The sequence below is a fragment of the Thamnophis sirtalis genome, unplaced genomic scaffold (assembly GCF_051295495.1).
Source record: "Thamnophis sirtalis isolate CommonGarterSnake01/CBP01778 unplaced genomic scaffold, rThaSir2_p1.2 scaffold_12, whole genome shotgun sequence".
Lineage (NCBI taxonomy): Eukaryota > Metazoa > Chordata > Lepidosauria > Squamata > Natricidae > Thamnophis > Thamnophis sirtalis.
This window is the reverse complement of record NW_028261392.1, coordinates 47,477,316-47,504,718: the sequence shown is the minus strand read 5'-3', so window position 1 is coordinate 47,504,718 and position 27,403 is coordinate 47,477,316. Positions and strand designations below refer to the sequence as shown.

Below are 27,403 nucleotides of genomic sequence, written 5' to 3'. Positions count from 1 at the left end.
CGTGGAGTCCGTTCGTGAATCAATGGGTTTCGCCGCGGAAGGAAGAGATGTCGTGGCAGCGGCGGACGCCAGCAGAGAATGTCCTCTGGCTTCTGGGGCTCCCCTAAACTATTTAAAAAAAGATTCTATCCAAAATAAATTGAAACAAGCCATTTTTAAAATTTCTATGCACAATACTTTGAAATGGACTCAGGAGTCATGATTGACACTGAGTGAATTTGCACTTTTAATAATCAGGAAGATACAATGGCATTGAAAAAAGTGACTGATGACCATTTTTCACACTTAGCGACCGTTGCGACCATTTTTCACACTTAGCGACCGTTGCAGCATAGCAATAGCAATAGCAGTAGACTTATATACCGCTTCATAGGCCTTTCAGGCCTCTCTAAGCGGTTTACAGAGAGTCAGCATATTGCCCCCAACAATCTGGGTCCTCATTTTACCCACCTCGGAAGGATGGAAGGCTGAGTCAACCCTGAGCCGGTGAGATTTGAACCGCTGACCTGCTGATCTAGCAGTAGCCTGCAGTGCTGCTTTTAACCACTGCGCCACCTTGGCTCTTGTATCCTCATGGTCACGTGATCAAAATTTTGTTTGGCAACAGATTCGTATTTATGCTGGTTTCAGTGTCCTGGGGTGACCTTTTGACAAAAATTTTTTTTTTAATCAAGCCCCCCCCCCCCCCCGGTCAAGGGCGTCCCTCTTTTCCAATCTGAAAATCTGGTCACCTTAATATAGACCCATCACACTATATTCTTTAGGAACAGGCAACATTGTTCAGAGTGCAGAAAAGGAGTTGGAAATATTAAGCTGTATAAATTAAAGACCTGCAATAAGAAAAAAGGCAACAACATTAAAACTAACTTACATCTCTATATCTTGCCATATTTTTCCAACCTTGCAAATTAGCCTTGCATTGTCCATTCATCCCTTCATACATGAATTTTTGTTCTTTAAGCAATGTTACAATTAGCATGTGAATGGATGCATTGGTTCTAGTGGCATTTCTTCTGTCCTTATATTCCAATTAATCGAGAAGTCTTTGTGAATATTCTGGATTTCTATTTTTTAATTAATTAAACTTTTTTGCACAAAATATAGGCTTCTCTACTCTGCCACCCTCAGATGCATTTGCACTACAACTCCCATTAGCTTCCAATGGCACCCCTCCCCCAAATAGGTGGGTAGGCATGGTGAGACTTAAGCCTAAATAACAACTAGAGGATGAGAGGATCAGGAAAACTGTCAGAGGAACCATAACATTGAAAATTTAGTTTTTCAAACATATGGCTTTAATATCCACTCTCTAATGGTGTCCATTGCTTTATGAAAAAGGATAGTTTGCCATTTCTGTATTTGCTCGTGTTATTTTTGAATGTCAGTGCTTCTATGTCTGAAAATAACATAATGTATGCTTTGTGATGAAAGCAGAATAGATGGTACTAAAATGTCTCTTTCCCTTCTTCTCCTCCCCCCCCTCCTTTCCCCCTTTTCTGTTATAAATTCCCTGAGGGCAGACTTAGCTGAACAAGTTAAACTAGTTCTTTCTGTCTTGATTTGTTGGCAACTGAGAAGTTACTTTCTTATAAAAACAGAAGGGGGGCGTGCTGATTGGACATGGTACTAGAAAGGATATGACATCAGCCATATTCCTCACTTTGTTCTGTGTGTCTTAAATCTTCTTGTACTTTTTTATTCAGTCAATGAAGAGGTGTTCTGAAAAGGTCTACATGTTTTGGTCACTGTTGACACGAGCTGCAGAAATCCCTTAATAAATAACTCATGGAACTTGAATCTGGGTTGTTTTTGTTTTTGGTTGGTTGGTTTGTTTGTTTTAAAAGAGGCAAGTTGGAATTTGAACTCTCATGATCTCAACTGTGAAGTGGAATAACTGTAATCCAGTACTGCAATGGATGTGGAAGAAGAAATTAACGGGTTTTGCCTATTTCGAAGTTCAGGAAGGGTCATTTATCCACGTTATCTACTTAATCCACTGATGGGTGGTAAGTAAACACTCTGTTATCTGCAGTTTCATAGCCGAAGTGAAAAAGCCAGAGAAGTTGTGAGTTGGTAATTAGCAGAATTTATTTCTTTAGAATAAATGTTTTTTTCAGCAGGGAAAATAATCATTAAAAAGGATCAAATGCAGAAAATACAGAAGAGTATGCAACAAGATTTGCTAACATAGAGGTTTTTTTTAAGGCTGAGGATTTAGAAATGTAAACTGCATTATCTATTTGACTTTTGCATTGCTTCATAGCATTACCATCAAATATGAAAATGTTGATTAGTTGGCATAATAATTTGAACAATATCCTTCAGGGTCCTCCTCTTGTTACTGAATGTATGATGTTTTGAATAATATTAGAGTTTGCGTATCTTTTACAGCTAAAGATATTTTTTTCAGTGTAATATTGGAATTGTAGCAACAATGACCTTAGCATTCACCCCATAATGTCTCACTGATGACTTTCTGCTTGCAAACTTTAAATATTCTTTTTACTAAAAATGGCAGCATGCAATAATTACTATGATATGTTTGTGATCTGCAGTTTTTGTTGAATTTTTATAGGGCTTCAGTGCTCTCAGCAAACATACTAATTTTCTGCAACTTAGTAGTTATTCCTACTTATACAGTATTCCATTTATATCAATAATAGGTGTTTATCAATAATAGGTGTTTATATAAATTTAAAGCTGAGTCATATAATCTTAAATGCATTTTAATTCAAAAAGTTATATATTAAACATGTTCCAAAAATAAAGCAAAAACGTTAAAACTTTGAGAGAAAAAAATCTGAATTGTGACACTTTTACAGATCGAGAAACTTGTATGGAAAATAGTTTCTTTATATTCAGTAGTCAGAAAGATTTAATCCACCACCACCCTTCAGTCCCTGAAGATTGTAACTTCTGAGAAACATAAGTTCAGAGTAGAGATATGAGATGGAGGATTTAAAAAAAAAATGAGAAACAGGGTTCCATTCTTCATTCTCAGAATTTTTCTGAATCCCCACATCCTTAAAAGTTAGAGAAAAATATTCATATATTTCTGCTATCTTTTAATCTTCTAAATAATTTCTAAAAAATATAGGAAATTATAGGAAGAAAAATTATGTAAAATGTGTGTATGTACACAAATTGTATACCTAGTAGACAAACACAATGGTAAGCTGAATTTGTGGTATGGACACAAATAATTGCATGGGAGCAGTTTATAAGTACCATTTATATATGGTTCGACACTTACAATATTGTCAGAATTGGTGATCTGGTAATCTAATAAAATATCAGCCATTAAAAATATCAATTTTAAATTACATATTATTTAACTTGGGCATCTCGTAGATACCAACTCATGATTCTCACATGTTGTATGATGCTCACTGATGATGCTTTATATTTTTAGTATGAATGCCATTGAGATAAAAACTATTTTAGAGCACACATAAAATGAAAAGATTGGAAACCAACCAATATAATCAATTCGTAAATGTAAGTACAAGAATATCCTGGAAATATTTTACATCAATATGAAATTTAGCTGCCCTCAGTGTAAAACTTCATACAACACAATACAAAACTTCCTGCCAACGACCATCTATTGATTTTGAAGAATTATAACCTTGATATTTAGTAATTTTTGTTAATTTATTCATATAGAGAATTTCTTATGTAAGGAAATTTCAGATATATATATATTAGAGGACCTTCACTGACATTTGAAATATGACATTACTATCTTAACAGCATTTATTCAATTCAATGGTTCTTGCACAGTAATGTTTACTCTTGACAGCAATTTTCTCCAAAGTGTCTTGACAGTTATTTTTCTATCAATACTACCCTGCTGTTTCAATTGAAATGTCAGAAATTGAACAAAGACTATCTTGTAAACTGAATTTAAGTATATACGTATGTTATACCTAAGAATAGTCAAATTATAAAAGTTTATACCCCTATAGAAAGTAACGGCCTTTTAAAATTTCTTAAGACCCAGGTTCTTGCTTCTTTTTTTTACCAAAAGTAAATGCTAAAATTTATCTCTAATAAATACTTCCAGTACAGATCACACCCAAAGAAATCATTTTTGTAAATTTTGCCTTGTGACAGAAATCCTTCAAAGCAACTATTTTTTCTTACATTTTTCCTGTTATTTTAATGGAAAGTCTGTAGTTTGGATACACTGATAGAATCAGCCCAGGGTATTATTGGGCTAAAGTGAGGATATAAAAATTAAGTACTGACTTTGCATCTTTAACAAGAGACATGTTGGGAGCGCATGCCTGGATTTATTAACACAATCTTTTTGCCTATGCAAATGATAACAGCAGAATACAGAGCTGTTTCACCAAATTCAGTGCCCTTTTTGAAAGGATATTTTAATTCATTTATTTTGACTGAGTTGGAACTATTGGCACAGTGCCTGTTACTTTTAGCCAGGAGCAAGACTAATTTTGGAGCAGTGTTTAATTATTGAAACTTTTGAATAGTTTAACTCAGCACACACTTTTATTTGAAAAGCTTTCTCTGTGAAATCAACTGTACTATTAACCTTATAACCCCCCTCCCACTTTAACTAACATAGTATATGATTCTCTTTATGTTTAGGGACTTTGTTTTCTGGAAGTTAACTATGTAGAAAAGGTAAATGATGATAGCTCAGACCTAACTACTACTACGACTGATATTTAGTCTTCCATTTATGCATTTGGAGCTATTATATACCCTCACTGAAGATCAGTACACTCCTGGGATGGTTGTTGTCTTCCATCAAGTGCACATCTTTTTTTTTTTTGGGGGGGGGGTGACGCACATGGAATGATACCCATCTAGCCAGCCAGATTAGCCAAAACAACCATGGTGATAATGGAGTGACAGCATTGCAGCCAACTTGCCCTCACATCCAAATCAAGCCCTGTACTTATAATTTATATGACAGTTGGGAGTGATGGGAATTGAAATCCAACATGTACAGTATGTGGGGCATTAAATCATCTATCATTGTGATAACTGATATTCTTTCAATAATACTGCATTTGTGTGTTAATTACTAATAATAATAACTAATATAATTATATTTATGTTATAATTATTATATTACTAATATAATAATATACTAGTGATAAAATATTGAAATTAGAAAGGCCACAAATCTGAAAGAAAATTGAAGTGAATGGGGTCATCTTATCATTTAATTCACCTAACTAAAAGCAAGAACATTCATGAACATTTTATTCTTAAAAAATGAGGCCATACTGTCTAAGTTCATGCTTAAAGTAAAAGACAATTTAAAATGATTGAAGAGATAAAAAATTGAAAGATCCTTTTAATTCTTTTTCATGTAAATAAGAGGGACAACATTTTTGCTGATCTGCATTTCTTGTTAGCTTTTGTTGCTGAATTGTGTTTGTTTAGCACTACATTAATTATCTGAAACAATGTGAAAATGAAGTGTCAGATAGGAAATGCAGTTTTTCATTTTTATCATCTAACAGCAGAAACCTAGTCATTACCAACTGCTGGACATTTTTTTTTGGAAAAAAATACAATAACTTTTCGATATGATGTATTAATACTATACTGCCATTAAATCTGTTACTTTAGAACCAAATAGTACACAAAATTACACCAAGGAACTTAGATTCTAAATTTTTATATCAATGAAAAGGAGAAAAATGAAGGAGAGGAAAGTAGAGCTTATAAATTAACTACTGTGTTTTATGTAACAAGTACTTAATGTTAGTTATAGGCTGAGTTCATGTGCAGTGTAGCAACTCAGGCACTGTGTTAAGCCCATGTAGAAGAGGCAGTCTTAGAAGTAGCATTTAGATGATAGAGGAGAGATGGTGTTATTTAACTCTCTGGTGAGCAGGTTAGCGTATAAGATAGCAAGAGAAAAATAGTGAAGTTGTTAAAGTTCTTTAGGTATCACTGTAGGAGCAAAGTCATAATTAGATATTTTGTGATATAAGTGGAAACAGAAAACAAGGGTCATGGATCTAACACATTGGATCTAGAAATAAATCCGGAATATAAGACCTGAAGTTGTGGAATCAGAGCTATTCTTCATTTAAATAAATTTGATGGGCAAATGTTTGACAAGTCTAACTCTACCTCCCTGCCCATGTTTATATATGAAATAGATTGTGTGAATGGGGTCTAATCATTAAAATTGATATGCCCCAAATGCAGTTCACATTCAGAATTCTTGATATGATACACAGAAGCAGACTTTGAAACTCATTCCTGTCTTATATCATGTGCATAACTCCCACATTAAGGTCATGCATGAAATCTACTATAGTTAAGGAGTTTTACATTCTTTTACTTTTGTTGGAGATAAAAAAGCTGTGCCTTTTTTGTAAATTGTTTTTTCTCCCACAGCAAGCAACCAAATAAAATGAGCAGTATAGCAAAAGGCACAGAGATGGCAGCAATCATCTTGATGACTGGCTTTTTTATCTGTTTTACTAAGGGTGATATTTTGGTTTTTTTCCTGAGTATATGGGACTTAAGATAAGAATAACCTGTCAGACAATAATATAATTGCTTTTGCTTCTTGAAGTAGTATGAAGTATTTAATCACATTGAAACCCATAGATGTGTATAATCTTAGAAAATCCCTTGGGAGCTTTATTAAGGTATTATCCAAATTCAAGTATAGAGATATACTAATTAAATTATATTCTTTTTCTCTATCTTCTTACAGATTTTGTCTCTGACTGGTCTCCTTTACATGAAGCATCCATTCATGGGAGACTACTTGCTCTAAAGAAACTAATCAATCAGGTATGGTGATAGAAAGGAAATCAATATTTGCTTACCCTGGTCATTAAATCCTTTTCTGAAGACAGGCTGTACTTCACACAGTAAGGATATAAGGTTGACTGTGCTTTGACTTTAAGGATTATATTGCAGAATTTTCTCTCTCGTTCTCTCCCCCCACCCCTCTCCAATATTTACAGCTAATTTTCTCATTTTTATTTACACACATAACATGCACATCATTAAAAACACTAGTAAATCAAAAGTGCCATTGACAATCTGAGGGCCAGAAATCTGCTGAACAGATTTTTGCTGAACAAATCCTCCTCACAAAGCAATTGCAGAGTTGAAACCACCCTTAGCTTAGAGAGGAGACTGTTCCATAAAATGGTGGCTACTACTGAAGTTTGTTATATGATCCACACCATCCATCCATTACAGGTTGGAGGGAATGGACCAGCAATTGGTGTTCACTAAATGACTGTGTAGGTGGCATATTCACATTTAGCAAGATATTTCCAGATATCTCCCAGTCTCTACTGTAAAAAACCTACCCATTATAACCAGCACTTTGAATTGGACCTAGTAGTCTTTTGGTAACCAATGATGTGATAGGTAGTCCTCAGTTTATGACCAATTGCTTAGTGGCCTTTAAAAATTACAATGGACACCCATCCCAAAGGTTCTTATGACTCAGTTCTGATGGCCACCTCCCTTGTAGTTATGTGACTGCATGTCAGGTGCTCCACAACCAGCTCAATTTTGTGGCTGTTCGGTGTTCTGCAGTCATATATTTTACAATATTTTTGTCCAAACTAGCATTTACTTCAGGTGTTTGGCAAAACGTGCCAGAGCTAACAATGCTTCACCTTATCACTATCGGCGCCCTGTTGTCGCCACGTTGATGACGTCGCGTTGATGACATCACGGTTTTAGCGCCGCAGTTTTGTTGGCACACTTGTCATGCGCGCATTTGTCAGGTGATGATGGTCCGCAATTTATAACAATTTGTTTAATAACTGTCTGAAGTTATGACAGTGCTAAAAAAGTGACTTACAATTAGTCCTTGTGGCCACATGATGAGAATTCAGAAGCCAGCATATATTTATGATAATTTAATAATGATATAGAGGTTAGTTAAAAAAATAACATAAAAGGTCATGTTAAGATTCTATCAAGAAGTGGATCAGGCCAAAGAAGTTTTGATCCAATATTCTTTTTTTTGTCAGAAAATTTTATTAGGTTATAAAATAAGATACAAAATACAAAAGAAAATACAAAAGAAAATAGGAAGACAGTGAGAGGAAAAGGAGGAAATAGAATTGAGGCTGGCGAAAAGAAAAAAAGTGTTGATTTCCTTTGTTGCAGTAAAACAAAGCATTAACATCAAACAACAACTTTTTGCTTTTCCATAATAATATAAACTAGCCTGCCAGGCATGCCTCCTTCAATATCCAAGAAAGAAAAACCTCAACTCCATGTTAATAGAGATAAAGTACTTTTACTAGATAGGAAGTGAAAGCAGCTAAAAGGAAAGCAAGATCTTAGCCAGAAAGGAGGGAACATATACATATCAAATGTTTACCCAGCACCCTCCCCACAATTCCCCAACCCAGTGTCCAATCTACAACTCCCTAAGGTGTCATCTTCAAACAGCCTCATCAAGTTGGTATGCGAAACAGTTAGCCTTGACCAAGTCCAAACATCAGCCATCAGCATGTGCAGAAGATGGTGAGAACAAGACTCCTCCAGTACAATATAATTCCCTTCCAAAATGCCATGCCCCCCCCATCCCTATGGCAGCTGATAGTAAGCAAGCGTAGCAAAGCAGCCGTAAGCAAGAAAGCAAAACAGAGGCTGACACTAGCCATTTCTATAAACGCATATCAGTCTAATCCCGTGATGCCGAACCTATGGCATGTGTGCCACAGGTGGCACATGGAGCCATTTGTTAGGGCCTGCGAGGCATTGCCCCTGTCAGCTCCCTGGCCAGCTGACTTCGGCCTTCTTTTGAGGCTCAGTTTTTTGCTCATTTCTGCCCTCCCCAGCCCCCAGGAGCACTCTACAAGCCTCTTAAAAGCTCTTTATGGCCATTTTGTTGAAGGGGCGGGATTTTGGGAGACAAGAAATGCTGTATTCAATGTATAAGATGCACCCAGTTTTTCAGCCACTTTTTTGAGGGAAAAAGGGGCAACTTAATATTCCGAAAAATACAGTAAGTTAACAGCAGCAAGACTACTGTAGACACAAAAATGGAAGGACATTTTGATTCCCACTATGGACGAAAGACTACAGAAACCGATGGAGTTGGCAGAAGTGGCTAAATTGATCATTTTGATTAAAGAAAAGACTATAAGTACCTTTGTTTCCACATGGAGACCACTTCTGAAATTTGTGCTTGAGGTGGAAAAAAAATGAAACTTTGATTTTGGGTTTTACCAATTAGACCAGGGATGGTTAACCCTTTTTGGGTCTTTTAGGAACAAGGCGTGAGGTAAATTCAACGTCTTTATTAACAGGCAACAGCAACGAACAAGTTCAGAACATGGACAGTGCGCAGGCCGCCTGACAGCTATTTATATTTGACAGCTGTCAGGCGGCTGGCCAATCGGCGGCCAGCGATTCTCCCGCCAGCCAGCAGGTGCGCCTGGGCCAATCAGGAGCCTTTGGCTCTGGCCCCGCCTGCTGGCTGCGTCGGCAGGACGCAACACCCCTTCCCCCCAAACAGCGCATGCGTAGTCCTTCAGGTATGCTGGTCTTCTGTGCACGCGCTGTGCACGCCGGAGAGAGGGAGTGTCCGTCGTCAGAGAAGGAGGTCTGCTGCCCCTGAGTCTGCGGCAAAAGTTGAAGGTTGGCATCGTTCTTTTGGTGCGGCTATTGACTGGCGGTGGCGCGGAGTGGGGAACGTGGCTGGAGATGGCAGCGCTGCAGCTGGACGTAGCTGGGCAGGTTGGGCGGCCGCTGGGCAAGCAGACCCCGGCTGTGATGGTTGAGCGGGCGAGGCGGCTGGTGGCAGTGGCCCCTCGGTTGTCCGGCGGTGCAGCTGATTCAGATGGCGCCGCCATAGTCTTCCATCACCCAGCTGGACCCTATAAGAGCATGGGCCGGTTAGCTCTGTAATGACCCCGGGCAGCCATTTCGGGTCCCCGGCAAAGTTTTGCGTGGACCCCCTCACCCACCAGAAAAGACCTAGGGGGCTCGGGCAGGGGGCCAGCGGTGGGAGCGAAGGAGGGATGCAACCAGTCAAGGGTGGTCTTTAGGCGGCGACCCATGAGGATCTCCGCGGGACTCTTGCCGGTAGACTGGCAGGGGGTTGAGTGCTGGGCTAGCAAGTAGGTCCGGAGGCGAACAGGCCAAGGCAGGTGGGCAAGGCAGGCCAAGCCTTCCTTGGCCGAACGCACGGCGCGCTCGGCCATGCTGTTGCCAGCCGGGCGGGGTAGGGGGCAACAGGGGTGTGCCGGATGCCCAGGGAAGTGAGATAGGAAAGGAAGGTGGCAGATTGGAATTGGGGCCCGTTGTCAGAGACGATGATGTCCGGGATGCCATGAGTGGTGAAGAGGGATTGGAGAATTTGAATGGTGGCGCCGGCTGTGGTGGACGTCATGGGAAAGATGTCCACCCATTTGGACAGGGCGTCTACAACAAGGAGAAAGGAACGGCCATCCAGGGGGCCGAAAATGTCCAAATGGAGACAGCTCCATGGGGAGGCAGGGGTCTCCCAGGAGCGGGCCGGGGCGGAGGGAGGTGCCGGCCGAATGGCCTGGCAGGGAGGACACCGCTGGGCCCAGGCAGCGATGTCAGCGTCCATGGAGGGCCACCAGGCATAGCTGCGAGCGAGGGCTTTCATCCGCACTATGCCCGGGTGCCTTTCATGGAGGCGGCCGAGGACTTGCTGCGGAGGGCAGCAGGTACGACGACCCTGGAGCCCCAGAGCAGGCAGTCCTGTAGTACTGACAGTTTGTCCCGGCGGCGAAAAAACGGAAGAAACTCTGCCGAGCGAGTCTCTTCCGTTCCGCGTCCAGGACCCTCTGGAGGAGGGGGTTGGAACGGGAGGCTTGGGAAATGTCCGCGGCAGAGAGGGGACACTCGAGGTCATCGGTCAGGGCTGCGACCGAGCTGGAGGGGGCAGGGTCAGAACCCGGGAGGGGCAGTGGGCATCAGCTAAGGGCATCGGTGTGGCCCATGTGCTTGCCCGGCCGGTACACAAGGGAGTAGGAATAGGCAGAGAGGAACTCCAACCAGTGGCCCATGCGGGGAGATAGGATAGGAGGAGTAGGCCGGTCCCCTGATACCCAGAAGGGGCTTGTGGTCAGTCAGGAGAGTGAAGTGGTGGCCATATAGGTAGGGGTGAAAACGTTTTACTCCCACAACGGCTGCAAGGGCCTCCTTGTCCAACTGGCTATAATTCCTCTCAGCCTTGGATAAGGTGCAAGAGTAAAATGCAATCGGGGCCTGAAAGCCATTAGGGTAGGAGTGGCTGAGCACAGCCCCCACACCGAAGAGGGAGGCGTCACAGTCTAGGAGGAATGGGAGGTGCTCGTCATACTGGATGAGCACAGGGGCAGAAGTTAATAGAGTTTTGACAGCCACAAGCGCATGTGCCTCGCGGTCTGTCCAGTTCCAAGGGGCGGAGGCATCGAGGAGGCGATGCAGGGGCTCCGCAACAGAAGCCTTGTGGGGTATAAAGGAGGAGTAGAAATTGAGGAGCCCCAGAAAAGCCTGGAGCTCCGCCTTCGAGGAGCAAGTGGGGGCAGAGGCGATGGCCTCAATCTTAGAAGGGGTGGGGTGGATTCCTATGGAATCCATGAGGAACCCAAGGAATTCCACAGATGGCATGCCTAGCTGGCACTTGGACCGCTTCAAGTGCAAGCCGGCATCGCGGAATCGGGAGAGCACCGCCCTAAGGGTCTTGACGAATCCTGATTGGTCCGGAGCGGCAATCAGGACATCGTCAAAATAGGGCACAACTCCCGGAATGCCATGGAGTACCCGCTCCATGAGCCCATGAAGATATCGGGAGCCACATTGACCCCAAACTGAAGGCGGCGGCACTTGAAAGCCCCGCGGTGAGTTACAATGGTTTGGGCTGTGGCGGAGGCCTCGTCTACTGGCAATTGCTGGTAGGCTTGGGCCAGGTCCAATTTCGCAAAAATCTTGCCCTGGCCCAAGGAGTGCAGCACATGCTGCACCATGGGCACAGGGTAGAGATGCGCCTGAAGGGCTTTGTTCAGGGTCGCCTTGTAATCGGCGCAGACCCTCAGGGCCTCGTCAGCCTTTAAGGGCAGGACGATGGGGGTTCCAGGACGTCCTGGGAGACCAGCTTGTCTATCTCTGCGTCGGAGACCACAGGGTGACGGGAACCCGTCATGCCTTCAGGCGGATGGACGCCACCATGGGGTCCAAATTGAGGGAGATGGGGTTGCCCTTGTAGCAACCCAGGGTGTCAGAGAAGACATCATCATACTCTGACAAGAGGGAATCTAGGGACGACACAAAACGGAGGGAGTTAATGCCGGCTATGCTGAGCCCAAAAGCCCTGAACCAGTCAAGCCCCAGGAGGGAAGCCAGGGGGCTTTGGACCACTACAAGGGGCAGGGAACCATGGAATTTGCGGAATCTGACAGGGAAATGCCCGCAACCCAGGATGGGGATCGGGTTGCCCTGATAGTCATGAAGGAGGCAGTCAGCAGGGGCCAGCTGGCTAACAGTGAGGGTCGATATTAATGACCTCAGGGTGTACCAAGACATAATTGTGCGGGCGGAGCCCGTGTCCAATTCCATTTTGCAGGGGCAGCCGGCGAGTAAGACGTGACGATGCATCTTACCCCGGCCGCCATAGGAGGAGGAGGCAGCAGACCCGGGCTGCCAGTCGGGCAGAGGAGGCTCAGGTCAGAAACTGCGTAGCACCCCAGGCGGGTGGAAGAGGACCCAGGAGGCTGGCATCGGAAGGCAGCAGGCGGAGCAGCAAAAGCAGGAGGAGGAGGCCTCGGGGTTCGAGCGTCCCCCGGAACAGAACGGCAAACATTGGTGATGTGGCCCTTCTTTCCACACCGGCAGCAGAAGGCTGTACGGAAGCGGCAGGATGCCCTGGAATGGTGGCCGCCACAGCTGAGGGGACAGGGAGCGGAGGCGGTCAACAGAAGAAGCGGCATCGGCACATGGATTGAGCACCATCATCTGACTATGAACAGCCGAGTTGGACAGTGCCGGAGGAAACCGTTGGACATCCGGGGTGGACTGGCTGGCCATCTCGTAAGCTTGGGCTTCGTCCACCGCGATCTTCCTTGACAACTCGGCACGGGACAAAATGCGATGGTGAAGGTTGATGTCAAGGAGCCCATAAATAAACTGCTCCCGGAGAGTGTCCTCAAGATCAGCAAATTCGCAATTAATTGCGGCAGCCCTCAGTTCAGCCATGTACTGGCTGATGGATTGTCCTTGTCTTTGGATACAGTGTCGGAAAATCTGCCGGCGCGAATACTTGGAAGGCATAGGCTCATAGTGTATCTTGAGCCGAGCCATGAGGAGATCCAGCATAGTGTGCACCGGGGTCGGTTCAGAGAGATTGGGCGGTGGCAAACATTTCTGGGCCGCAGTAGTGTAAGAAAGTGCCCCGTCGTCTCTCCTCAGGGAGCTCAGAGAGGTCATGAGCTTGAAGGAAAACCTCGAACCCCTCTAAAAATGCGTCCCAAGAATCGGCCTCTGGCCTGAAAGCGGCGAAGACCGATGAAGGAGCCAGGGCAGGGATGATGACAGGGTCTGTGTCGCTCATCCTCGTCGCCAGTTTTAGGAACGAGGCGTGAGGTAAATTCAACGTCTTTATTAACAGGCAACAGCAACGAACAAGTTCAGAACACAGACAGCCCGCGGGCCGCCTCTGGAGTCTGGGGAGGGCGAAAAACCAATCCAAAAGCGGGGAGAGAGTCATTGGTTGCTCACGCATGCCTGCTGGGTCGCACACATAGCATTATCGGTGTGACACGCCCATGCACCCCCCAGAAGCACTCTACAAGCCTCCCAAAGCCGGGAGGGTGAACCTATGGCATGCGTGCCATTTGTCAGGGCACACGAGGTGCTGCCCTGTCAGCTGTCCAGTGTGCATGCACGTGCTAGCCAGCTGAGTTCAGACTTTTTAAAAGCCATTTTTCACCGTCCCCAGGCTCCAGAGGCGTTATAGGATCCTGGGGAGGGAAAAATGAGCCTCCTCCCTGGAGGCCCTTCAGAGGCTTCAGGAGCTTCCCTGAAGCCTCCGGAGCAAAAAAAACACCCGGCCCTATGGGCAAACTGGAAGTTCGGGAATGGACTTCCAGTTTGTTCGTAGGGTCGGTTTAAGCCCTCCGGAGGCTTCAGGGACCTTCAGGGAAGCCTCCGGAGGGCTTAAACCAGCCCTACGAGCAAACCCGAAGTGACTTCCAGTTTGCTTGTAAAGTCGTTTTTACTGCTCCTTACATTTTTCGCAAAAATATGGGCCATTTTGGGGAGGTCTGCAAAATGCAAAAACTTTTTTTTTTAATTTGCCTCTTTAAAATCTTGGTAAATCTTATACTCTGGTGCATCTTATACTCCGGAAAATACAGTATATAAGATCAACGTTCTGATTTTTTTCTCCAAATCTTTTTCCATTATACCCAAAAGAAGAGTTTCTGGTTTCATCTTTATCTTCGTTTTAAGAATTTTACTCCAAAATTTCTTTGCTTTAACACACATTCACCATAAATGATAAAAAATATGTTCTTTTCACTTCCTTTTGAACCAATATTCAAGTCATTGTATGATCATTTTAGTAGTAGAAAATTTGGGAACTTCCGGGGGGAGGGGCCTGCCGTCGCCGGTGGCTCAAAGGAGCTGCCCTCAGAGTTCTGGTTCGTATATCTACAAGATCTATAGATATCTCTTCTTTCAGGCAAGAAAGAAGCAGGGAGGAACTCAGTCGTTAGAATCCTCTTTGTAGTTCACAGCCTTTTTTCTTTTTGGCTGTGAACGGAGAAGAGGGTTCAAAAAAAGCTGAGTTTTTTTTTTACTCCGGCCAGATCTTCTCAGCTGTTTTTTTTCAGCTCAAGGCAGGTCACCCCCCCCCTCAGGACAAATTTTTGAAGCTAAGTTATTTAAAATCAATCCGAGCAGCGACCATTCCTGAGAACCCTTTTTTTATTATTATTCAAAATACCAGCTTCAACTTTATAAAAAAATTCCTTTGTTTAACTGCTTTTCAAAATGGCGATTTTATAGCTTCCGCATTTGATATATAATATATCTAATCAGCCCTGTTTTCTTGAAGACTTCTCTTTACTAATTGCCAAAAGTTTATTGAAAGTATCTTATCCTAAATCAAGGTGAGCAGAGACTTTGTTTGTTTTCTTTTTATAATGGCTCCGAAATCAAAGCAATCTCGACGTTTTTTTAACAATACATCCCAAGCAATTGCTATAAAGCCGCAGCTCTTGCCTTCTACGCCCTCTACTGGAGATTTGTTAACGAAAGAATTTCTTTTTGAAACTCTTAAAGAATTTAGAAAGGAAATGAAGCAATTTATTTCGGACTTATGTGACAAGCTTGATGCCAAGATTGCTCAAACAAAGGAGGATATGATCGGGGTCATAACTGTAATGACAGATTATATTGCAGGAAGGGAAGATAAACTGGAGCTCTTAGAGGAAGCTAATTCTAACCTGACATCTAAAATTGAAATGTTGCAACAGGAAGTTGAAAACGCAGAAAAACAACTTGTTATGACAAATTATAAAAAGATGGCGTTTGCAATAAGAGTTAGGGGATTGCATGAAAACGAACAGGAGAATTTGAAACAGATCTTTTTTGAGGCTTTCAGTCGTTTGGTGGGAAGTCCGGGACTCAACTTTGATTGGCAGATCCAAAAAATTTACCGCCATAATTCGTGGGCAGCAAAACAGAGACAGCTTCCGAGAGATATAATTATATATTTTGCTACAAGAGAATCCAGAAATGCGATATTACAAGAGCTTTATAATAACAGGCTGCGAATTGATGGACAGGACTTGATCGTTTTCAAAGAAATACCACCCCAAATGTTAAGAGCCAGGAGAGACTATACTTTTCTAACTAAAGAACTCAGAAATAGTCAGATACAGTACAGATGGGATGTGCCATTTGGTATTACAGTTACATTTGATGACCAAAAACATCGCCTCAACTCTGTTTGGGAAGCCCGAGACTTTTACTATAAGATCCTAAAGGCGGGACTTCCTGAATTACCCGGACTTGGAGAAAGACAAGGAGAAGTAGAAGAGAAACAACAAAACACACAACTACAAGGCGGGAGGTATCGCTTTCCCCCTCCGGAAGGGCAGAAGAGCAGAGAACAAGGATTTAGTTATGCTTCCAAAACATTCGCTTAATTTTTAACTTGAATAATACTTTGTGACTTCTGTCTTGTATAAAATGGTATAGTTGTATACCGATGAAGAGACATTAAGGCTGAAAGAAGTGATGCTGATTTCCTCAGAAAATATATTGTATGGGACTTAAAAAAGACTTGACGGATAACTCTGAACTTTTTATATAAATTGTTTATGATTTTTTTTCTAGGGTGAGGAGGGCGGAGATCATGATGTTCCTGGATTGTGGTTTAGGTTGAATGGAGTTGGGAAGTGTGGTGTAGACGGGAGGGTAGTGAAGGTTCAATTAGAGCTTATTTTGAGCCAGAAAGTAAGTTGATTTTTATATAAACTGTTATTTGAATATAATGTTTGGAAGGATATACCCAGGGAGTTTGCAGGAAGGCGGAGCAAATATGAGAGGAGTACGGATGAAAATAAAATATATATATGGACACGGGTAGAGGCAGGATGAGAAGAGTTGGAAAATGAAATTGAGAGAAGTATTTGAGATGTGTTTAAATTGCTTTATAGAGAAGGAGGTAAAAGGGACAAATTAAAGGTTTGAAAATGGACAGATATTTAGATAATGAGATAAGGCCCCTAGCTAGAGTAGAATTCTATTTGATTAACTTATTTGGTTTCAATATAGTTTGAAATCCTGCAAGTAATAAATTAATTGAGATTAGGAATGATGTACATTGTTTAAGTTTTAATAATGATGGGAAGCTGAGCTCAATGTAGAGAGTTTATTGATTTTTCCCTTTTTTTCTTTTTTTTTTCTTTATTCCTTTCTTTTTTCTTTTTTCTTTTATTTTTTAATTTTTAATCTATTTGGTTTTAATATACTCCAGACTGTGTTTGATAAAAAGCTATGCCGGGTATGGGATCTGGGAAGTCGGAAGGGGGTTAGGGAGGGGGGTTTACTGGGGGGAGGGGGGGAGGGGGGAAATATAGTTTCAATTTTTTAAAATAACAAGAATGCACTTGTATACTGTTGCTCTTTTTTCTTTTTTTTCTCTTTTCCTTTTATTTTTTTCCCCTTTTCTTTCAATTTTAGTGTAAAATACAAATCGAATAGATTAATGAATAGTAGAAATACACCGAAGTGAGGAGTAGAGGGAAAGAAGAGGGAGGAGTAGAGAGGGAGTGAGACGGGAATGTAAGGAGGGTGAGATGGAGGGAAGGGGAGAAAGGAATGTCTGAGGGGGAGGGGAAGTAGAAGGGGGGAATGCTGGAGGGGAGAAATGAAAGTTGGAGGGGGAGAAGAAACGGTGTATGGAGGATTGATGTGTTATGTTGGTTTTCCATGGTGGAATAGAAGATGAGTTGTGTTTATTGTTTTCTTAATTGCACAGTATATAAGTGATTGTATAAATTGAAAATGAAAATGAAATAAAACAGTTTTCATGAAAATTTGGGACCATGATCTAGTCCAACAGCAACCTTCCATTAGGATTTTCATTGAGACTTGACATTTGCAAAGCCGATGGTTTCTCATATATTTCTGCCATAGTATTTAAGATATACTGTAACAGTATTGGAAAAAAGACTGCATTCAGTAGAGATAATATTGCTTAGGAAAATTAACACATTTTAAGTTGTGGAATGAGCTTTGAGTAGTTCAAAGATATTATAGTTGCCAAATTACAATGGGCTGATGTTACTTAAAACCCAAATAATGGGTTAATCTATTGGTGGAAAATAGTAGATCCAATCTTCAGCAATATGAATTAGCTTAGATTTGTAAAGAACATCTGGAATCCCTCTCTAACTATGATTTTTCTTATTGTACCAGGGAGCTAGTGTGAATTTTAGAACATCAGATTGTGTGTCTCCTCTCCATGAAGCTTGCTTAGGAGGACATGCTGCATGTGTCAGTGTCTTATTAAAACATGGGGCCAATGTAAGTACTCAAAGATCTAGAATTATAGTGCATGCAAGAAAAAAATAATTTGCTAGAGACTGCCTTGGTAGCTTAACTACCAAATGTAAACTGTGTCAGTGATTTCCTTGTACACTTTTTCAACAAAGTAACCCAACTAATATTGGGGAGAAATATTCTGATTCCCAATATTATTATTCCTAATAAACCCAAATCAGGATTAATGTGCTAGAAATGGTTTTGCTATCTGTTTGTTGCTACTAATTAACAGTATCTTCCTTTTGTGAAGAAAGGTGAACAAGGAGATTAAAATGTTATTGATAGAAATGTCCTCTCATTTTAGCTATGTTGGAACAATGCAAGAAATGTACTTTCTGCCAATGCTCAAACTCTCATTTACTATCCACGCAAGCACACCCACCCACTCACGGCTGACAATGTTTAAAAGAGCCCAGATCCTATCTTGTCTTCAATCCAATTAGTGACATATATTTATTTTGTATTAAAGTATATTTATGGAGCTACTATGATAATAAAATGTCATTGCAAAACACTTTTCCTATAGCATTTTATAATTTATAATATAATAATTCAACATGTTTTACAAATAAAACATTACTGTACCAGGTTTTTGCCTTTAGGTAAATGCCACTACTATTGACTGGAACACACCCCTGTTCAATGCTTGTGTCAGTGGTAGTGTTGACTGCTTGAACCTGTTACTGCAACACAGAGCCAGCCCACATCCAGTTTGTGACCTGGCATCCCCCATCCATGAAGCTGCTAAAAGAGGTAAATTTGTCAGCATATGTACCTATATACCAGGGGTGTCAAACTACATTTCATTGTGGACTGCATTAGAGTTGTGCTTCTCCTCAGGAGACCAGGATGGGTGTGTCCAACTCGCCTTCATTTGTATCAGGGGAGCCTGTGGTGGCCCAAGCGCACTCCCAGTGAAAACAGGCTCCCAGGCTCATTTCCAGCTGCAATGGCCTCCTGCCACCCTCTGCCAGCAAAAATGAAAACTACTTCCATTTTCGCTGGCAGAGGCACTGTGGGACAATCCTTAGCTTTTTCCAGGGCAACCCTGCGGGCCAGATCTAAGCATCCCATGAGCCGGATCCGGCCCACAGGCCTTGCGTTTGACACCCTGCTATATATCATGGTAACAAGATGGGTACAACTTTGTGAAGTGATATATTCGTTGTTTCATTCCACGCAAATTCTATACAAAACCACAAATTTTGCCTGTTTGTTATATGAATATTGTATAATCAAATGTTAGCTATCTGTTGTTTGGACTATAAAACAAATACCTAGGTGTGTTACAAATAATATCAAGGCTGGACAATCTGTGGCCCCTCAAATAGTGCAAAGTAGCCATTCCCAGCAACCTCAACCTCAAGAGCAATGCTGAAGAACATGGAACATTGCAATTCATCTGGAAAGCCCATAACTTTCTCATCCTTCAGTTATAGCAGTGGTTCCCAAACTTGGCAACTTTAAGACTTGTGGACTTCAACTCCCAGAATTCTCCAGCCAGCAGAGCTGGGAACCACTAAGTTATAGCATTAGAATTTCCTCTCTGATGAGATCATTTTGACATCATTCCCATTTTAATATCTCCACCTGTCACAGGTTTGAAATGCTGAAAAATATCAAGCTAAAATCAGTGCTCTGCCTTTGCTGCTGCAAATCCCTTAGCAACAAAAATTTCTATATTTTCACTCCACAAAACAGAAGGGCAAAACAAACTCAGCAGTAATCTGGCCTTTTTCAGGCTGGTTCATCCAATGTTAAAGAGAATAGGAAAAGGAGACAAAATTATTTATCTTGCCTGTTTATCTGAGCTACAGAAGAGGATTTGAAATTGCTCTATAGGATCTCTGTTCTTTATTGAATTCCAAAACTTGCTGCTGAGCTGGAAATAAATATTCCCTGCTTCCTAACACTGTTGATTTAGCACTGTTGACTCCAGATGGGATCTGGATCTCTTTCAACTGGCATAAATCCTTGTCTGGAAGTCCATGCTGCTCTTCCCCCCAAATATGAACATTAATATTGGTTAAAATTTGTTATCTATGGTAAGACTATAATTAAATGTTATTATTGCTATATAGATAGTCCTCAATTTATGACCACAATTGAGCCCAAAATTTATGTTGCTAAGTGAGAAACCTGTTGAGTTTTGCCTCTTTTTATATCTTTTCTTGCCAAATTTGTTAAGTGAATCACTGCAGTTGTTAAATTAGTAATACGGTTGTTAAGTAAATCTGGTTTCCCCATTGACTTTGATGTCAGAAGGTCTCAAAAGGGGATCGGATTGACATCAGGACACCGCAATCATCATAAATCTGAGTCACTTGTCAAATCAAGGGCTACTTGTACTGCCAAACAAGACATGAAATTGCTTTTGGTATGTTGACAAGGATTTCTGGCTCCACAGCCTAGCTGTCTAAGTGGGCTTGAATGTGAAGCTTGTCTTAATATGTTAAAAAGTATGTTGATATAAAAACTGCCCTCACAGCCAACCTTACAATTCTTCACCAATGAAGCTGATCTCTGTTGCTGTCTTATCCCTCCACTGACACTTTTAAGTCAATGATTGAGGGTCTCCTGGCCAGCATTTCCTTTCCTTTTTGGTGTCACCTGTTGTTGGAAAAACCAATTCCCAATTGCTTTCCTTAAAGTGCAGATGGGGCAGGTTGAAGGCTCAAACTGTCTTTTTATATAGTGTAGGTATTTTGTATTTATTTATAATGTTTCGTTAACCTTGGAAATTAAAGGGATTAGGGGACAGGAGAGGAATAGGTTCTGAGAAATGCATAAAGGGAATCTGACCATCACTAGTAGATTTCTGAGATGTCTTTTCATACAGTCAAAGCAAGATGTGTCTTATTGCTCAATCTGGAAATCAGGATAATAATTCTGCCTGGATAATAGGGAAATGTGAAAGGAAGAAGCTCATGCTTCTGATACTCTATCCTAAGGCCCTGCAATCAATAGACTTTGTTCTCTCTTGGTTCTCAGCTGGAAAACCCTCAACCCTTGACACTGATAGGATTCAATTGGAGGGCAAAACTCTCACTCTGCTAAGATGAGACTGCTGCTCAACAAAGCCTGCATTGCTACTCTGATGCTGTTGGAGTTTTGTCCTGTGGTGGTGGTCACCATTTTTGGCCAGTTGGGGAACTATACATTAACTACCATTTAGGGGCACTGTTCTCTGGTTCACTCACTTCTGCCTAGATGGCGTGGGCTGTGAAGGACCTGAGTATGAACCCGTAACTATAATGAAAGAAAGTTGGCCAGAGAAAGAAATTGGAAAAGTTTTGAAGTTCCAGTTATTTATAAAAACCAGTGAGTCTTTGTTCACCTTTCATGTGTAAACAGCTGGGGTCTAGTTTTGGGGTTTGAATTTAAGTTTTAATTCACTTTGATCCTTTGAAGGTCATACCAAATGTGTGGAAACTCTTCTTGCCAATGGAGTCAGTATTGACCATAACATAAAGCATCTTGGAACTCCACTGTATGTCGCTTGTGAGAATCAACAGTTGAAATGTGCCAAAAAGTTACTTGAGTCAGGTAATTCGTTAAGAGATATATAATATCAACAATATCATTTTGCATGCCTGAAAATGTCTATGGGTAGAGGACAGAGGCATTAATGGGGATAGTTCTGGGAGGTCAGAAGTATTTGTAGATTGTGACTAGGGCAGTACAGCACTACGACATTCCTGTGTCTGTCTTCAAGTTGTCCACCCAGATACTTTCCCCTCTTAATTTAATAATATATGCCATGCTTGAAGAGAAGATGGGCCATTCTTGGATCAGACTAAAGCTTCAATTAATTCAGCCTTCTTCCATAATGGCCAACCACAGGTACTTAGGGGAAGCTTAGGAGCTGGAAGAATGCAGCAAGAGGGAATACATCTCTCTTACTCATGTTTCTCAGAATACTGCTCTTTAGTATTAGAAGTAATAGTCAAATTGGCTAATATTTATTAGTTGTCTTCATTTTCATGAATGTGTATAACCTTTTAAAAACATTTTATTAGTGACTAACGTACCTTGCTTTGTTCCTCATATTGATTTGGGTAGAATTAACTAATTTAAAGCTACAGTGAACATATGCACAATGAATTCATGGTGAAGTAGCAGATTCCTATAGAGTTATCCAGAAGCTTAACCAAATATAATTGCCAAAACACAGTGGCTTCTGGTTGTTTCGATTTCCTCAGTTTGGCTGGAAACCCTGACACAGTAAAATTCCTGCAGAGTAATGAATTTTCCCTATGTAGATTTATTTACAAAAACCTATATGCTGCCTACTGAGTAGATGGAATACATTAGGGATGTCAAACTGGCAGCCTGTGGGCCAGATGCATCATGCGCAGGCCATGCCCACCTCAGCTCCGCAAAGGGAAAAACATCACGAAACATCACGTGATGGCAATGTGACACCGCAAGTTTGACACCCGTTGTATAAACCATATCTTCTCAGGGCCTTTTCTTCAGCAATTCTGTCAGGGTTGAAGAATTTGGTTAGTTAATTTTTCATTGCAACTTTTTCCTGAAACCCACAGCCTTGGGGAACACATGCATTGTAAACAGAAACCAGTTTGAAATTATTTAAAAATGAATGAACTGTCACAGTTTCCTGCAAAAAAACCAAAAAACCTCACGTTGCTGTGTGGCATTAAGGATACTGAGCATTCTTAATGTCCCATTTCAGATCAATAAAATTGTTACACTACTTTCGCAGTAAATCTCAGCATTTAAACAGTTTGAAGCTATTTCAAATTAAGAAATAATTATTTAGGAGGCCTTATGCTTCTTTGACAATTTATAAACTGGAAATTATTTAGAAGGGTCTGAGATAGCAAAAGAAATAAGTTATTGTTTGTTTAGCAGTTATATCTCATTTTGTTTTAGGTGCAAGTGCAAATAGCGGAAAAGGCCTGGATTCTCCTCTCCACATAGCTGCTCAAACCGCCAATGTTGACATGGTCCATTTGCTCATTGACTTTGGAGCAAATACCAGGGCTGTTAATGCAGAAGGCAAAAAGCCAATAGAGCTGGTTCCAGCCAACAGTGCACTAATGCAGATATTTCTGCAGAGAGAAGGTGCCCATTAACCTTTGTTTCTTTCACACACAGAGTACATTATGTAAAGAACCTGAGGCAAGCTTTGAATGGACATATCTGCATCATATTGTTTACTCTTACCAATATGCCAGAATGTGCTCTTATGACATCCAATATTGTTAATATTTCCTCTTTCGACCACTAATGCCATAATGTGGGTGCTACCTTATAATAATAAAAGGGAATGCACATGGAGATAGATCCAATTACTTCCTGTGAGAGACAGATCAGACAGTGGAAAGAATGAATTTTTTCCAAACCTGAAACTTCTGTTTTGATATTGTTACAATCATAGTTCACATCGTAGATTTTAATAAAGACATCAAGTTCAACAGGAAAGTGCAAAAAAGAAGGAAAATTTTGTAGTTAGAATGTGTATGTGTTCCATATGAATATTTTGCTGGATATATCTCCAGCAGGAAACTGGTTCATAATATCTTTCTAGCTAGAATACTTTTATTATCAGTAAATAAGTACCCATGCATGATTGTACACATTATTATATATGGCATTTTTCAAAACCAAGACACAAAATGACCCAAGATTTGTAAAACATTTGTTCTGCTATAGTAAATTGTTTTACTGGTACTGTAACAGGATTGTTTAATTCCAAATTAAAACAAAAATTATTATATGGTACCTTCTGCAATCTGTAAGGTATTATATTGCTGTGACTGCTTTAAACGTCACAAACGTGAATCTCACCATCGACAGAGATTTAAAAGCTTGATTAATTATCTATTTTAAACTGCTTTTTGTTACTGATTAACTTTAATCTTCAACAGTTGTCCTAGATTAGGATAAACAAACTAACAATAGCTGAGTGGGTTCTGGTTTGGAATGTTCCACTTCTTATAGCCAGTTGAGAAGTATATGTTTTCATTAAATATTGTTATTCAGGATTACAAGGAACTAAAACTAGTTTGAATCCTTTAGAAAACAGATTTTAAGATTATTCTTGTGTGTTTTTTTGGCATTTTTTTCTTTAGGGCCATTCTCCTTGATGCAGTTATGTCGCCTGTGCATCCGGAGTTACTTGGGAGTCAAAAAGAAAAAGAGAATTAGTGAACTTATGTTACCAGATGAGCTAAAGAAGTTTCTTTTATATCTATAAAAGGTGTTATATTCCTTGCTGATACATACTGTGCAAGTTTTACTTCCTAGCAAAATTGTTGGTACAATTTACATTCCAATTATCCGATCAGGATTTTCAATAGGGCTAGTTTGTTTACCCCTGCATATTTTAATTGTTAGTTCCTATTTGGACATTAACTAAATTTGAGAACTACATTAAAAAGAAGTAAAGATCTTGTAGCAGAATTTCAATTCTATATGTAGTAGCTGATTATCTGAGGTGTGTTATAAATGCTTCTATAGTAAATAGAAGATGCCAAGCACATACAATACTGTGTTCTGTTATTATTAACAATTTTCTGTGATATGGTCCCATAACTAATCAACAAAGTATTGTTGTTGTTATTATCATTTAACAGTTTTCAGGAAATTATATTGTTTAACAAAGACTTTCAGTGTGATGTTCCTAAGAACTGGTATGGGCACAAACACTTCCATGGCATGTTTGGATTTCTTGAGTTTAAAATGCATAAAAAGGGAAAGTGGGGTAAGTTTCATTTAGTTTGGGTCATTGACCTGTAATTTAAAAACATTGAAAAGAATTTTAGTATGCTATAAGACAACAGACTATAGAATCATCTTTGTTTATAAGAAAGCTATACACAGACATTTTTAGAAAATAATGTCTAGTTCAGTTCTTTATTTAAACTTATTCCCATCCACTCATTAAAGAACTACAAAAATAAATATGGGATGAGCCAGAACAGTTGGGAGAACTAGAGACGGTTGCTTCAAAATATTTCATTGGTTTACCATGTGGTAAATGGGTGTTTTATGTCCACCTAAACCATTTTGTAAAGCACATGAAATGTGTTCTGTAGAAGCAAATATCCAATCCAACTCTTATAAAAGTAACTGCTAGAACATTGACCAGTGGAATTCTATCAACATTCTCTTACTGAGTTTTTGAGAGAATTCTTGAGGAAAATATAATGAAATAACTATAAACTGCAATCCAGAGCTCAAAAAACTTTGTTCTTCTCCATCACAAAGAATCAGATTACTCCCCCCCCCCTTTACATCAATCACAGAAAAGATTACTTAGACTCTGTCAAGTGCTGGGAGTGAATGCTGCCTATTAGTGCTCTGAATCTCAAACTCTTTATTTCAAGGATGCCACAGATAATGAGGTTAAAAGGTGGGTGAATTCACGGGTTGGGTTTAAGGTACAATTGGAATTATTAGCAAATTGAACAGAAAATGGAGTGGTAGTCAGACAAGGCAACTTATATATCACATTGCCAAGTTATTAAACTATGTGAAAAGATGTTGGCATCAAACCTAATGACTGATAAAAACTGTTAGAAAACTGTCAGCTGCAAGTCTTTTATGTTGAACTACGAGGGTATCAAGAATAGGTCTTGTAAATGTGGGGCAAATTAAGGAGTTTTCTGAACATTCAGTATTTCTGAAATAGCAATTTCTCAGGAACAACTGATAAGGAGGTCTATTTAAAGATCTGCTTTTTGTCTGCATACACACACAAAAGTCTGAAATTGGTTGGCCATAGTGTAATGGGTGAAAGAATCGCTCATATTTTTCTCTAGATTTTATTAATGAATTTGATTAAAGAGCCATGTGGTAGGTAAGGGAATCCAATGCACTGAAAAGGTACTAATCCCTTAAAGGGAAAACCCTCAAGAGGTGGTCATTCTCATTGATCCCTCAAAATTCAAAGCAATGTGGCTTATGTACAGCTCAATTACTGAACTTCTGTTGAGGTAGTGATTGAGAGAACACAAAAACTGAAGACGAATGGGATGAAACATGAAAGTGGACCTACTGTTTGAATTATGAGGAATAATTGGGGAACTAAAGGGTTAAAAAAAATCTTTGTTTATATTTACAATTGCATTAAACAAACTGAATTGGTAATACTGTCTACTGGGCAATAGATTGCCATGTTCAATATGAAACATTTGTTTCAATAAATTTATATTTTGCCTACTTTGTAACAGTAAATTTGGGCAGCTAAGATGCTTAGAACGTCTTTTATCTCTATTATGAATTAAAATCCTACTTTCTACATGCATTTACTGAAAAATATTCCAAATTATAACCACAAGGTGGCAATCTTCCACCAGCTTTGCTGCAGACACAATCCATGTGTCAAGTAATATTGCACTCAGATTAAATAAAATGCTTTCAGAAGTGATAATGTAAACTTTTCTGCTTCGGTGATCATCAGACTTCTAGTTCAAGTACAAGTGGAAAAATACCAGTGAAAGTGAAAGCTTGTTCAACAGAAAACTCTTCCAGAATATACTAGTATCAAACTCAATTTAAGTCTACTCAGAAACAAAATTCTACTGAATTCAGTGGATTTACTCTAATGAACAGGCCAAGAAATGAAGACTGGAGTTTGACATTTTAATTAACTAACCAATGATAAAAAATCCCATGTTTCTAAAATCAAGAATACTGCAATTCTAGCCTTAGTTCTATATTCTTAAAATGTAGAGCATACCATTGCAGATGGCTGTCACAGGCCACAAAAACATTAAAATGTCTAGTGTAGGTAGAGGCAAATTTAGCAAAGAGGACCATAATTAACCAGAAATGGGTAGGTGGGAAAGACAACAATAACAGAAAAATGCTATCAGGAAAATATATTGCTAAACTTGCTGACATAAATTTTGTTCACATTTACAGTATATTCCTTTTTGTCATCTATGGTTATTACTGCAAGCAGCTACCATTTAAAATCATTTCACAGAATAATATAGATTAGTTGATTTTCTGAATGATTACATCACTATCCACTGCAATATGTGCATTGCACTTGACATCTACACATGTGCTTTGATTTTATTACCAAATGAAAACTAGGAGCTTAATTGTTTGCATAATTGGCTGTTAGCTTGGAATAAATAACATTGGTTAAATGGCACATATACTTTGAATCAAGACTGTTTTTCTGCCTACACAAAAATGCAGGAAGTCTTCCTTGTTGCTATCTTTATCTTATTCAAATTGTGACCCGACAAATGCATGCACGACAAAACCGCGCCGACAGAACCACGCCGAGAAAACCGCGATGTCGAAATCGCACCCACATAGGCGTGCTGACACAAGAGCGCCGACAAAAGGGTGCCATCAACAAACAACGCGA

At 40.3% G+C, this 27,403-nt stretch overlaps 1 protein-coding gene across 1 annotated transcript; it reads left to right on the top strand.

Moving 5' to 3' along the window:
• Positions 1-1,685: 1,685 nt before the first annotated feature.
• On the top strand, positions 1,686-27,185 carry LOC106539123 (ankyrin repeat and SOCS box protein 9). Its single transcript, XM_014053808.2, has 7 exons — positions 1,686-2,006; positions 6,716-6,795; positions 17,923-18,030; positions 18,651-18,801; positions 21,460-21,594; positions 22,945-23,136; positions 24,147-27,185. The coding sequence occupies exons 1-7, from the start codon at positions 1,913-1,915 to the stop codon at positions 24,269-24,271; spliced, it is 885 nt and encodes a 294-aa protein (XP_013909283.1). The 5' UTR covers positions 1,686-1,912; the 3' UTR covers positions 24,272-27,185.
• The last annotated feature ends 218 nt before the right edge of the window (positions 27,186-27,403 follow it).

Excerpts from the sequence above, each read along its gene's own strand:
- LOC106539123 (XM_014053808.2), top strand. The coding sequence starts at position 1,913 with ATGGATGTGGAAGAAGAAATTAACGGGTTTTGCCTATTTCGAAGTTCA. Across the intron at positions 6,796-17,922 it reads TAAAGAAACTAATCAATCAG|GGAGCTAGTGTGAATTTTAG; the intron begins GTATGGTGATAG and ends TTATTGTACCAG. Across the intron at positions 21,595-22,944 it reads CAAAAAGTTACTTGAGTCAG|GTGCAAGTGCAAATAGCGGA; the intron begins GTAATTCGTTAA and ends ATTTTGTTTTAG.